The 12107-nt window shown below is 33.6% G+C and overlaps 2 protein-coding genes across 2 annotated transcripts; one reads left to right on the top strand and one right to left on the bottom strand.

Moving 5' to 3' along the window:
• Positions 1-4955: 4955 nt before the first annotated feature.
• Positions 4956-5451, top strand: LOC143594436 (uncharacterized). Its single transcript, XM_077073756.1, has 2 exons — positions 4956-5275; positions 5374-5451. Exons 1-2 carry the CDS (start codon positions 4969-4971, stop codon positions 5397-5399), a joined length of 333 nt encoding a protein of 110 aa, XP_076929871.1. The 5' UTR covers positions 4956-4968; the 3' UTR covers positions 5400-5451.
• A 412-nt stretch (positions 5452-5863) lies between these two features.
• On the bottom strand, positions 5864-8393 carry LOC143594429 (transcription factor bHLH130-like). Its single transcript, XM_077073749.1, has 6 exons — positions 7883-8393; positions 7193-7386; positions 6910-7086; positions 6752-6817; positions 6233-6301; positions 5864-6149 (listed from the first exon to the last, which is right to left on the bottom strand). Exons 1-6 carry the CDS (start codon positions 8391-8393, stop codon positions 6081-6083), a joined length of 1086 nt encoding a protein of 361 aa, XP_076929864.1. The 3' UTR covers positions 5864-6080.
• Positions 8394-12107: the final 3714 nt, after the last annotated feature.

The raw sequence follows: 12107 nt of genomic DNA, 5'->3' as shown, positions 1-12107 counted from the left end.
AAACGCGTTATGATGGTGAAAGTATCCACCTCCTTATAAAGAAGGCTTCATTCTCCTCCCCAATGGATGTGGGATGTCACATGATAAATGGGTTCATAAATAAATAAGATGTTATAACCCGTTTAAGGGCTATTGGGGTTTGGTGAGACTCATGGCCTGCAAAAATTATTGTTTGATGATTAAGAGGTTATTTAATATATAAATGAGATGTTATAACCCGTTTAAGGGCTATCTGGGTTTGGTGAGACCCATGACCGTGAAAACTATTGTTTGATTATGAAATGTTTTCACAAATAAATGAGATGTTATAACCCGTTTAAAGACTATCTAGGTTTGGTGAGACTCATACCTGTGAATTCAGGTGAAACGTATGAGAAGACCCAAATCACAAATCAAACAATCTGGTTACTTGAAAGGGGGTGATGAACAACCAGAGAGTGACATATAATTTTTGAATAAGCATTTATCCCGATAGATAGATAGATATAAGTGATTTATAGTCAAGAACACCTTAGAGTGTTACCAAAGCCTTTATGGGTTAAAGGTTTGATAACTATCAACAAGTCTTAGCACTATCTTGCATGGTAACCCAAAACTGATTCTAGCATGTGTGTATGTATGGTTACCGGATTGGGAAGAGGATAGGATAGATGGATTACCAACTTTGATGCCATGTCAAGAATGAAATCCAAAAAAGGAGCAAACACTTTTTTGAAAGGCAAATTTCTTTTTACTTTTTAGAACTTTAACTTAAAACCATTGACTGTTTAAAAGACTTTTTCTTTACCACCTACTCACCAACCGCAAAACAAAAGGAGCCAATTAGAAGAGAAAGGTATGGACGATTTGGAGAGAAAGAGAGGGCATGGTGCAACTTCCATAACTACTAAAAGATTACAATACTGTACATACATCATGCTTTGCAATGCGTATGTTATTGTATCTTAACCAAATTAGTTCAACATCAACTAGATTCAGAATATCTAGTTCAATCTTAGTTATAAACTAACAATAATATTAATAATCTAGATTAGTTAGCAATTGCTAGTTAGATTAATGCATATATGATTAACCCTTAGTACGTCATATATTAATAGCTATAATGATATACTAGGATAATAACCCGTGCTACATACGGGTGGAAAACATATCAACAAGCAATATAAAATATAAACTACGCATTCAGTTAACACAAATATTTGACATAAGTTTTTTACCCTCAGATGTTACAAAAGATGTTAAACCATATCAATAACATAAAAAGAAAATACTTTATAAATAAACAATGCAATGAATAAGAAATAATATAACATAAATGAACCATTAGACCTGAAAAAAATAAAAAACACATATTAGTAAAAGATTTTGTAATATTAATTGAAAACTAAGCTTATAAATACATACCAGCTTTAAACTGTATCACATTAAGTTTCCGAAAATCTCTTTGTAAACAACTTTATTTAATTTTTTTAAAATGTTCCTAATTGTTCTAAAGAACGTTTTTTTCTTTTTTTCTTTTAGAGTGTTTTTTATAAATAATTTTCAGAGATATCTATATTTTATAGCATTTTTCATGTCATTTCTTAATAAATAAATAAATAAAACTTAAAAAACATTCGGTTTGATCACAATTCACCGGCTCTTCTTCTTTCCTCAAGAGTAAACTAAATCATTGACAAGGTGGTTATTAATTGGAATAAATAGATTTAATCTTGGAGTTAATTGCATTAATTTGAATAAATAGATTTAATTGTAGAATTAATTGAATTAAATTGGAATGCTTATTTTAATTTAGTAGATTAAAAATAATTATGAATATGTGGAAATTATTGATATGGAAATGTGACTACATGGAATTCTACGTGGATAGGCTAGAATAAGAACATGTGGAGATAATCATCTTGCTTTAATATATTAGTAAGATATAGATTGTTGGGCATATGATTTCAGCATGTACCCACCACCCCGACAATTGTCTAGCTTATTCTCCTCAAAATCATTTTATGCCAATCAATCCTAATCCGATTCATGTTTAGTTATGTTATGACTGTTTAGGTTTCTTCTTCGTTTATTAACAAGGCCGTAAATGACTTTTATATAACATCTTGATACGCAAAAACTTATATCTAACACAATTAATTGGAAAAATTCATACAACAAAGTATGGAGTTTCTTAATTACTCCATTTATATCGAATATACAATAGTTATGTATAACTATGCATACAATGAATCTCCACACATAAGACTAAAATATCATAGAATTCAAAGTAACATCAAGATTGTGGATCTTGTCAAGTTAATCTTACAAAAGAGCCGTTAAAACTTGCTCTTTTCTTTTTACTAACGACGAAGCCATCATTTACAAAATTAAGTTTGAACTTCATTAAAATTAAAGTTTAGGAAATAGTAGTTAAGTTTTACTAAATTTCAAATAAAACGATTGAAAGAAGAGTTTGGTTTTATGATGTCCGGGGAAAACAAAAATGAAGGCTAGAAATTGTGAGCTTAAAATGTTTCATTTTGGCTCTCATGCAAAAACGGAGGTGGTGACTTACGAATAGACCTAGTGATTTGTGGGTGAAAGTTATTAGTGCCGTTTATGGTAATTGGGCTGGTGTCCAGGATGGGTCAAACATTAGGTCGGGTAACAGAGTTTGGCATTGTTTATTAAATCAAGTTGGTTCCTTTATGATAAAGACATTATTCCTTGGAACATTCTAAAAGTTAGGTGATTCTTTATTATGCAACAAGTTTCATAGACTTTTATCGGTTGGAGTTCGATAACAAATGTTGTATTGCTTCCAAACGGGGAGTTGACAGGTGGATTTGGCCATGGAAGAGACAAATATGGGAGGAGCTGAAAAAGAGCAAGTAGATTTACTCTTAAGACTTGTCGAAGGTGGTGCTTAATAATAATAGAGATTCATGGATATGGGATTTTGAACTGGATACTTCGGATAATTCCTTTGTCGTGAAGCACATTGATTTTATTTATTTATCCAATAGGCATTTGGCCACCCAATTGAATCGGTTCATCTCGATAAAAGTTAACATATTGAGTTGGCGGATATCTTCTCATCGGCTTCATACTCACCTTAATCTGGTGGATCGGGGAATTGATATGCCGTCGGATTTCTATAAAGCAGAAGAGTCTATGGATCATTTATTTCGTTCTTGTAAGATTGCTTGAGTGTGTGGATCGCTATTACCAACTGGATCGATTTACTACCAATTCAAACATTCTTGATCTCGAGGATATTGAACTCGCTTGATTCGGCACTTGTATCGAGTAAGAAAAGAAAGCTCATTCTTGGTATTAGTATTACTGCTTAGTGGATGATTTGGAAGTTCTGAAACGATGTCATTTTTTCATGTGAGACAAGGAGAAAAGACCCTTTCGATAATGTTTGAAATTACTCGTCTTGGTGGTTTAATAGTAGATATGCTATATTCGAGTGGATTAAAAAGCCTCTTTGTTATGTAATTAACTCTTGTCTCTTTTCTAGCTTTTTGCTAGTTTTTATTTATAATGTGATTGTTAAAAAAACAAGTGAGTCTTTAGTTTGGATTACAGATTCCTCAAGTTTTTCTACAGTCGAAATGAAAATTAAACTGAATATAAATCGATCACAACCGAATCGAAACCAAATTTTAGTTCATTTAGATATTTTTTTATTTTAGTCGATTTGTAAATTGTAACAAAATGTTGAACACTCCAAATCAAAGTAGCTGAGAACATCTCTAATTGGACAAACTAATGTTTAAAACTTAACCGACAGTTTGAATCATAAAACTGGTCAAGTTCAATGAACCAACAAAATTGTTTTGCTGACTCACATATTTAAGTAACCAGTTAATCGAACGCGCTACATACATATCCTATCCCGCTTGGTAATCGTCATAGCGCGCGAATTTGGATATTAAAAAATAATTTAAAAAACAACAAAAAGAACATATTTTCATACCATTTTGGTTATATTACGTATATTTTTTCCTCATAATATAAAAGGTGCTTCCCATTGCGGAGTGCAGGGTACCGTCCCTTAGTTGTTTTTAATTTGTTTCATGATCTTTTTTTGTTTTATAAAAAAAATAAGAATTATTTAAGAGAAACTAGGTAAATTAAAGTAGTTATATATACAAGTACATAGTATAATATAATAATAGTTTTACTATTGCACTTCAAACTATAAATACTATATTATTTTATGACATACATCATCAATGATAGAAAGGATAATTTATTAAGGAGCATATCTAGTAGTTTAAGGTTCTTTTTTCTTTGTTTGTTAGTATTTTTTTTTCAACTATTTTGTAACCACTCAATTGTGTATCCAATTTGAAAGAAAAAAACATATATGAAATAACAAAACTTTCTGTCAAATTTTGACCGTTTTATCTTTTACAAAAGAGAACAAAATGGCAACTAATTATATTCATGTATCTTAAAAAGTTAAATATTATATTTGTTATCTCAACCTTTTCGTATATTTAGCTTATGAAACGAGATATATGAAATTAGATGGTAGTATACAGGAGTTGTTGAATGGCATCTAAAAAAAGTAAAATATATAATTGGTTTATCAAATCATATGAGCACATGTATGAAAAAACGCTCAGTAAAAATTTTGTTGAAAGTAGAAGTGGTTAATACAAATTTGTTCATAGAAAGTAGAAATGACAAAATTCAACACTAATATTGTCATAGTGTGACTAAACCAGTGGGAAACTAGTTAGTCATGGCATATGAATTCAAAAACTGTTTCCTGAAACATGACAATGGTGCTGAGTTGAAGGCTTAAGAATGGCATGAACCAACTGTAATTCATCTACACAATGGCTTGCATCATTACCTACACTAATCTATAGCTATATATACCCAACCAAATACCATCAGCTAGTTACTTTTAACACAACATATATCAGTTATAATATATTACAAGTGTTGATAAATCTCTTTATAGCAATGGAAAATAAATCAAAGACAACGGCGCAAATTGTGATGGCAGTGGTGGTGATGGGACTATTGGTTCAAGTAACCGTGGCACACCCGTGTGGTAGCACGTTTTTCTCGGCCCTGGTGCAACTTATACCTTGTCGTGCATCAGTTGCACCATTTAGCCCCATTCCACCTAATGAATCTTGTTGTAATGCAATCAAGGTTCTTGGTCAACCTTGTTTGTGTGTTCTGGTCAACGGTCCTCCAATTTCTGGTGTCGATCGAAGTATGGCCATGCAACTTCCTGAGAAATGCAGTGTCAACTTCGAACCATGTACCTAATCTATACATACATGATACATATACACTTATGTATATATAACCATTTTACAAATCTTGTTTGATGTTGCATTGTTGTGTATGTGGTTGCAGGTGAACTTGTGAAGAAGAAAGAGTGAGGGCCAAGCGAGCTCTGGCCGAAAATCCAAGGGAATAAACAAGTGTGTCTACTGCGTGTTGAAATTTAAGGCGTTTAGTTCTACATAGATCCTAGGTTTTCATGTTTTGTCATTTAATATTAGTTATATCTTTAATGTTCTTGCAATAGAACATTTCAAGGGTTAAATGTTATATCATCATAGAATCTAATGAAGCTTTCAAGTGTCTCGTGTTACAAACCGCCATTCTTCATCTCGTCTCGTTCACAAAATGGAAGAGAGAAATGAAAATGACATGTTGGCAAACTACAGGTTGGGCTTGCGTGGGCCCAGTCCAATTGGAGTCCTTAAGTTATATACTTTTACTGGCTCATTCTTACATGCATTTACATAAGGCGTAACGATTAACTCAACCATCAGAGCGTGTGTGATTCTGGGGGCCAGCCTCGGGTCACCTTCTAATTGGTTCTCTACATATTAAGGGCCTGACAACCAAGCAAGAGCCCGCTTGAAAATATATCACAAAAACTTCCTTACAAAGTTCTTGATCCACATTGGGTCAACCAAACATTGTATATAATCCTTAAATTCAAAGGACAGAATCATATCTAATTAACATAAACTAAATAATTTACATTTTACAAGAACATAACTGGCATACAACAATCAATTACTTGACGGTTTTCTATTGGTACCTGTCGATCATACGGTGGGGCCTGATTGTAATTGTTTGCTTGAACACTTACACCTTGCTCGTGCTTCGTTCAATTCCTAAAGTCAAAAAACAGGAAAATTCATGAGGTAAAAATATAAAAAACTATGTTGAAGATTCATGTGATTATAGATGTATATACCTGCAGTTCCTTTTGAAGGTTTTTGATGTACTCAACAGCCATATCTAGCATATCTGCTGTATTCGTTTGCTGCAAATTTTGTTACACAAAACTGTGAGTTTCATTACTCTGGGTGATGATAATCCAAATTTCTTTCTTTTCCAATTTATTTATTGTAATGGTTACAAATTATGTATATTGATGAATTTGGTTGGAGGTGGTAAAGTATGTTGTTTAACATGGATCAAACAAACTCCAAGCTTGAGTCGGTTTATCAACAATTACTAAGTCAACGCATTTTATGCAACCGGGTCAAGTATCCCCTCACAAATCGAGAGGTAATGAATGCCATTAATTGCATTTTAATATAAAATTTTGTATGTCTGCCATGGATTGTTTGATTATCTTCAAGAATCCAAGTCAAAACAACTTTTTACAACCTTAGAAACAAATTTAACAATATGGATTGTTTGATTATCTTGTTTTTAGTAATTCAAAACAAGATTTATCTTACTACATTTGAAGGCTGGGAAATTTTACCTTGTCAATATCAGGGAAAAGCTCTTGCAGCCTTTTGATTCTTTCACTGATTCGGGTTCTTCTTTCCTGAAATTAATGCCCAAACGATAACAAACTAGTATCAAATTTAATTGAAACCGAACATACAATTTGAAGATTAGATATTAAGATATTCATACCCTCTCTGCAATGCTTCGTGGGTGTGTGGCGAATCCTCTTTTTGCACGCGTTTTCCATGGAACCGTGGATTCTTGTTGAAAATGCAAATAATTATCAACATTAGCCATCTCGGAAGAAGTTTTTGGCAAGCTCATATGATGAACCAAATTAGGAGTATTGGTTCCAGTCTCTCCATTCTACAAACAAGTTCACATTTATCAAAAACACAATACAATTACATAATTAAAAAAAGTAATGCAGATAAGAAAGAAGCATTACTAAATCAAGATGGTACATTTGTACCTGTAGTATCTTTAAAGCACCATCCCTGCTTCTTTTCATGCTCCCAAATGAAGATTCTTGCAATTCATTCTCGTTTTCAGATATTTGCGGCAAGAATCTCGATGAAGAAGAAGATGGTCCTAGTGAGAAACTTATATGGTTATTCGATGTCCCTAATGTACTCGATGAACTGCCTGTTTTGATGCTGGTAAAACCTGAGTTTCAAGATCAAGATCAAAATCAAAATCAATCAATCAATCAATCATACCCAGTAAAATCCCACCGACAGCAGAGCTATAGGTAGGGTCTGGGGAGGGTGGGATGTAGGCACACCGTACCTCTATCCAAAGGAATAAAGAGGTGGCTTCCAGAGAGACCCTCGGCTATCAAAATCAAAATCAATTTACTTCAAAACAAATGAATTAAACACGATAAATCATAACATTTTTGGTCTGTTAATCATCAGTAGCTATGGATATTCAACTTTCTAGAAATATCTAGTTCTGTTTGACTTTTAGTAACCATTTGATACTGAAAAGAATTGCCATTTGCTGATAAATTGAGATCAGTGAAGGCAAAAGCATAAAGTCAACTGCTAATACATGTCAGTTGATATTATGATATTATCATATAACTGTTAATATTGTGAATAATAACTTTGAAGCTAATAAATCAAAGCACAAGTTGAAATAAATTAAAGTTATTATTCACCATTTTCAACGGTCAACGCCGATAGGAATCCAGCTGGCGTACTATTCTGCCTACCAAGATTCGAAACCCTAGCTCCAAACGACGACGTACCGTCCAAATTACTCTGATTCGTAAAACCGTAACCACCGTCACCGTTCAACGGCGGCAAATTCGGCACTCGCCGTCCTCCGCCCATCGCCGCCGTGGATGGCGGCGCTAGATCCTTCCGTTCCTGCAAAAACTCACGCACATCGGCGCCTTCCGACGACGGCGTAAAGTCATCGGCGCCGCCGTTGTCGGTTAGTAAGTTCGAGAAGAACGAGCTAGGAGTTGACCGATAGCGTAACAACGAGCTACGATTATTATCATCATTAACATCATCATCATCTGGTTGGTTTTGATACGGATCTAAGGAAATCAGCTGCTTGATCTTGGCAAACTCTCCGTCAGCCGGATGCTTGAAGGTGGATGAATAGAGAAGCGAGTTCATATCTCGAGAAATCGCATCGGAGGAGCCGTTAACGCCATACATACTCGGAACCTAGAAGAAGAGTTAAGACTAATTGTATTGAAGAAGCTTGTGAGTTGTGACGGTGGATGATGGATAATAATAATAATAATAATAATAATATTTGGTTTGAAGAAGGAATCAGGCAAGGGATGAGGGAGATGATGAATCTCAGCGGTGGACGTAAATAGAAAGTTGCGGCATTTGCTTTTTTTAGTGAAACAATTCGCTGGTTTTCTTGTAAAATTTATGTACGTTTATGCCTCTTTTGGAAACCTACTTTTTTTAAAAGCAAATGCTATTTCAAGATATGACTCTGATAAACTGGTTGCTTTTTGTCAATTGTATTTGTAGAAATCTATATTGGGTTGGGTTATTATATTTATATAAATAAATTTTTATGGATATGGTATTAAATGCGAATATAGTTATCAGATATTTGAATATCGGGTTGTGTATCTACTAATTCTTGGATTTGGAGAGATCACTTTCTTGGGTGACGCTGATAAGTGAAAACGTGGTTGATCTCTCGGTTCTATGTTTGGTTTGTGGTGGCGACTATGTTGAATCATATTGACTGGTCATCTTTTTGTTTCTTCTAAACTTGCATGAGCAATCTGGCGATTGATCTTGTTGTCGTGTAACATTTCATTTGTGACATTTTCGTCTTGGCATTCGAGCTGTGTTGGAGATGCATGAGTACACTGGATTTTCTAAAAGGAAGCCAAACACTTTTCACGCTATATGTTTTATATCGATATGGTGTATGTAGAAGTCAATTAATGTGTTGGTGTTTAACGAGACACTGATTCAACAAAGAGAAGTTGGTGGAAGAAATAAAAGTGCTCGGCGTTTTTTGGGTGAAGAATAGATTGGCATTGTTATCGTTAACTTGGGAGAATTTTCGGTGTTTTAGATTGTGATGCTTGCTTTTATTCGAGGTGTTTTCTTGTAATTTTGGTGGACGTTATTTGTGGTGGTGCTGGCCAGTTTCTTGCTGGGTTGGGTTTGCTTAATAAAATTCCCTTTGTTGGTTATCCAAAAAACGTTTTCCGTGTAGCACACTTAAGTCACATTTAATTAGACACTAAAAATCATGTTCTACGTGATTTATTAAATGCATATGTGATTTTCACTCGCATAAAGCCGGTGAATGTATGCTCAGGGGTCAAGGTTCAATATATGCACAAGTTGCACTAGTGTGTACCTTTTTCTTCGCATAAAGTTTAATATTTAAGGTATGATTTTAGACAAAGATTATCATTATATAATAACTTGTTTCAAAAATACATAGAGAGAACAATTTGTATCTTTTGTTGTTATGGAGTGTGTTGATTTAAACATATAGAACCGTAACTTTGTTGTTATGAATGTTGGAAAGTGCTCAACATGGACCGGATGAGAAACATATGTTGCAATGCCTTCAACAGTTTCAAAGGTTGACTCAAACACATGAGTGAATCCTTGATTCATATTCTCAATGCTCACATCTTTTCCCCTGTCACCAAAATTTTCAAGATTTTGACCAAATTTAGAAGCCTGTTGACCAAGAAATTACTTCTAATTTAACAAACCGGAGATGATCGAAAGGAGTGTCAAGCAGTGTTTTCATAACTTGACAGGTTAGGTTGGTTAGACCGGCCGGACCAGGGCTGCCTACACAACTGGCGTGATTGAGTAATCTTGAACCGCCTTCGTTTAGGCCAGCTAGTTATAGTACTAACCGGCACCGGATTAAAAGAAAAAAATATTCAAAATATACTCCTTTACCATATAAGTTTCATATTTTGTTGATATTGTAAAACCACACTAAAAAGATAAAAGTAGTTTTATATTTTGTTTTAAATTAGTTATATATGTAATATATTTAAAATTTAAGCTATCCATGACCATGGCCCCATCAATTTTCTTGTCCCACTAGTGGATGAATAAGGCGAATCATAGGGGTGTAAACAAGCTGAGCGAAGCCGAGCTGGCCTAAGCACGAGCTCGAGCTAGGCATGTGAGTAAATTTTCAAACTCGACGTTGGCTCGTTTATTATTATTTATTAATTTATTTATAATTATAATTTTTATTATAAAATAATATATACAGTGTTCATTATTTTTATAATAAATATAATTAGCTCATTTAGACTAGAAAGTCTACTCGAAGTCAATAAGTTAAGTTCAAGCTTGTTTAGTAAACGAGCATCTTTTTAAGCTTGATTTCAGACTCGTTTATGCTTGGCTCAATTCAAGTTTTAGCGAGCTAATCTCTAGTAGCTCATGAGCTGCTTGACTCGTTTAGTTGTTCGATATGAAAACTTTGGTATCTTATATCTTTAAAACAAGTAACTCTAATTTCCTTCCATTATTTGTGTTTTATTTATTTATTTTTTTTTTTGGGAAAACCTAAGGAATGTATCTCATCTCGTGTAGCTAAGCAAGCCTATGTAAAAATAAATATATGTATTTCAGTATTTATATATGGCCATCATTATCATTTATATAATAATAGATCAAAATAAATAATTAAATTATACCTTATTATTATATTAGTTACGTAATTGTTGATGAACCATATTACACTTACTTGCTAATCAAAGATTTCCCCTCGGGTGCATATAAATATATGGAGAGAACACACATCAAATTTGCGTGCCTCTCTCTCTCTGATATTTCTGGTTTTCTCAAGAACCTAATCCCCGTCGTTAACATACATCCTAAAGGGGAACTCGACCAAGCACACAATCATGTTGTCTGGATCACCTTCATCGGTCATGGCTACTCTCTCTCTCTCCTATAACAAATATATTTTAGTTATAGGTTTATCATATTATTCATATTTTGTATTACTAACGTCATATCAACAGCCTAATGAAAATTGAGTATATCCATGTTCTATACTTGTATTGTCAATTTCAAACAGATCGATTTGTGCACAAGATTCAAAGTGGAAATCCGATCGAAACTTACACATTTCTGGAAGCAAAAGCTAAAACCCTATGATGATATTTTAGTACCAAATTAAAGTAAAGTCAAATTGATTTGATTTATGTAAAAAAAAAAGGGAGTTTGGATAGTGAATGTTAGTTACCATTTGAGAGACTTCATAGGTTCAATCTGATTGGCATAGCCTTTGATGAGATCGTCGATCTGTTGTTGCGAGGTTCCATACTTAAAATTGGCTAGAAGTATGTGCTTCACCTCTCCCATGACTCACCCTCCGCTACTACCGTCAAATGACATATTGTTGAATGTGTATATATATACATACACACAAAAAGATGGATGAGGATGGTGCGTTGGTTTGGAATCAAATTTTAATAAAAGTATTAGTTGGCTCAAATTTTCATGTTGTTTATTGGTTTCACGAATAATAAGTGTTTTAAATTTAAGGTTGATTCGTTTTTATTTATTAGTTTTTATTGGTTTCAAGTATCCTATTTTGGTCGATTCTGATTCCAACTTTTATTTTTGCTGGTAACTGTCTTAACTTTCACTTTTGTTTCTTCCATCAATTCATGACTAACTGAGTAGTAACTCCGTTAACTCCTTTCTGAGATGTCCATCATAATTGTCAAAAAACTTTGACATGACAACCTACGTGAAGATTAAGTCTTGTGTATGTTCTTTATACTTAACTCATTGCTCCTCCATATAATTACAGCCTATATTTTAGATTTTTCAAACCTTAACATTAAACTGAACTCCGTTAACACCTAATTGCATCAATAATCCATGATATATAGTAAC

Source organism: Bidens hawaiensis, unplaced genomic scaffold (assembly GCF_021521415.1).
Source record: "Bidens hawaiensis isolate Kalapana, Puna unplaced genomic scaffold, B.hawaiensis_p1.1 tig00043628_1, whole genome shotgun sequence".
NCBI classification, from domain to species: domain Eukaryota; kingdom Viridiplantae; phylum Streptophyta; class Magnoliopsida; order Asterales; family Asteraceae; genus Bidens; species Bidens hawaiensis.
This window is presented reverse-complemented; position numbering and strand designations above follow the sequence as displayed.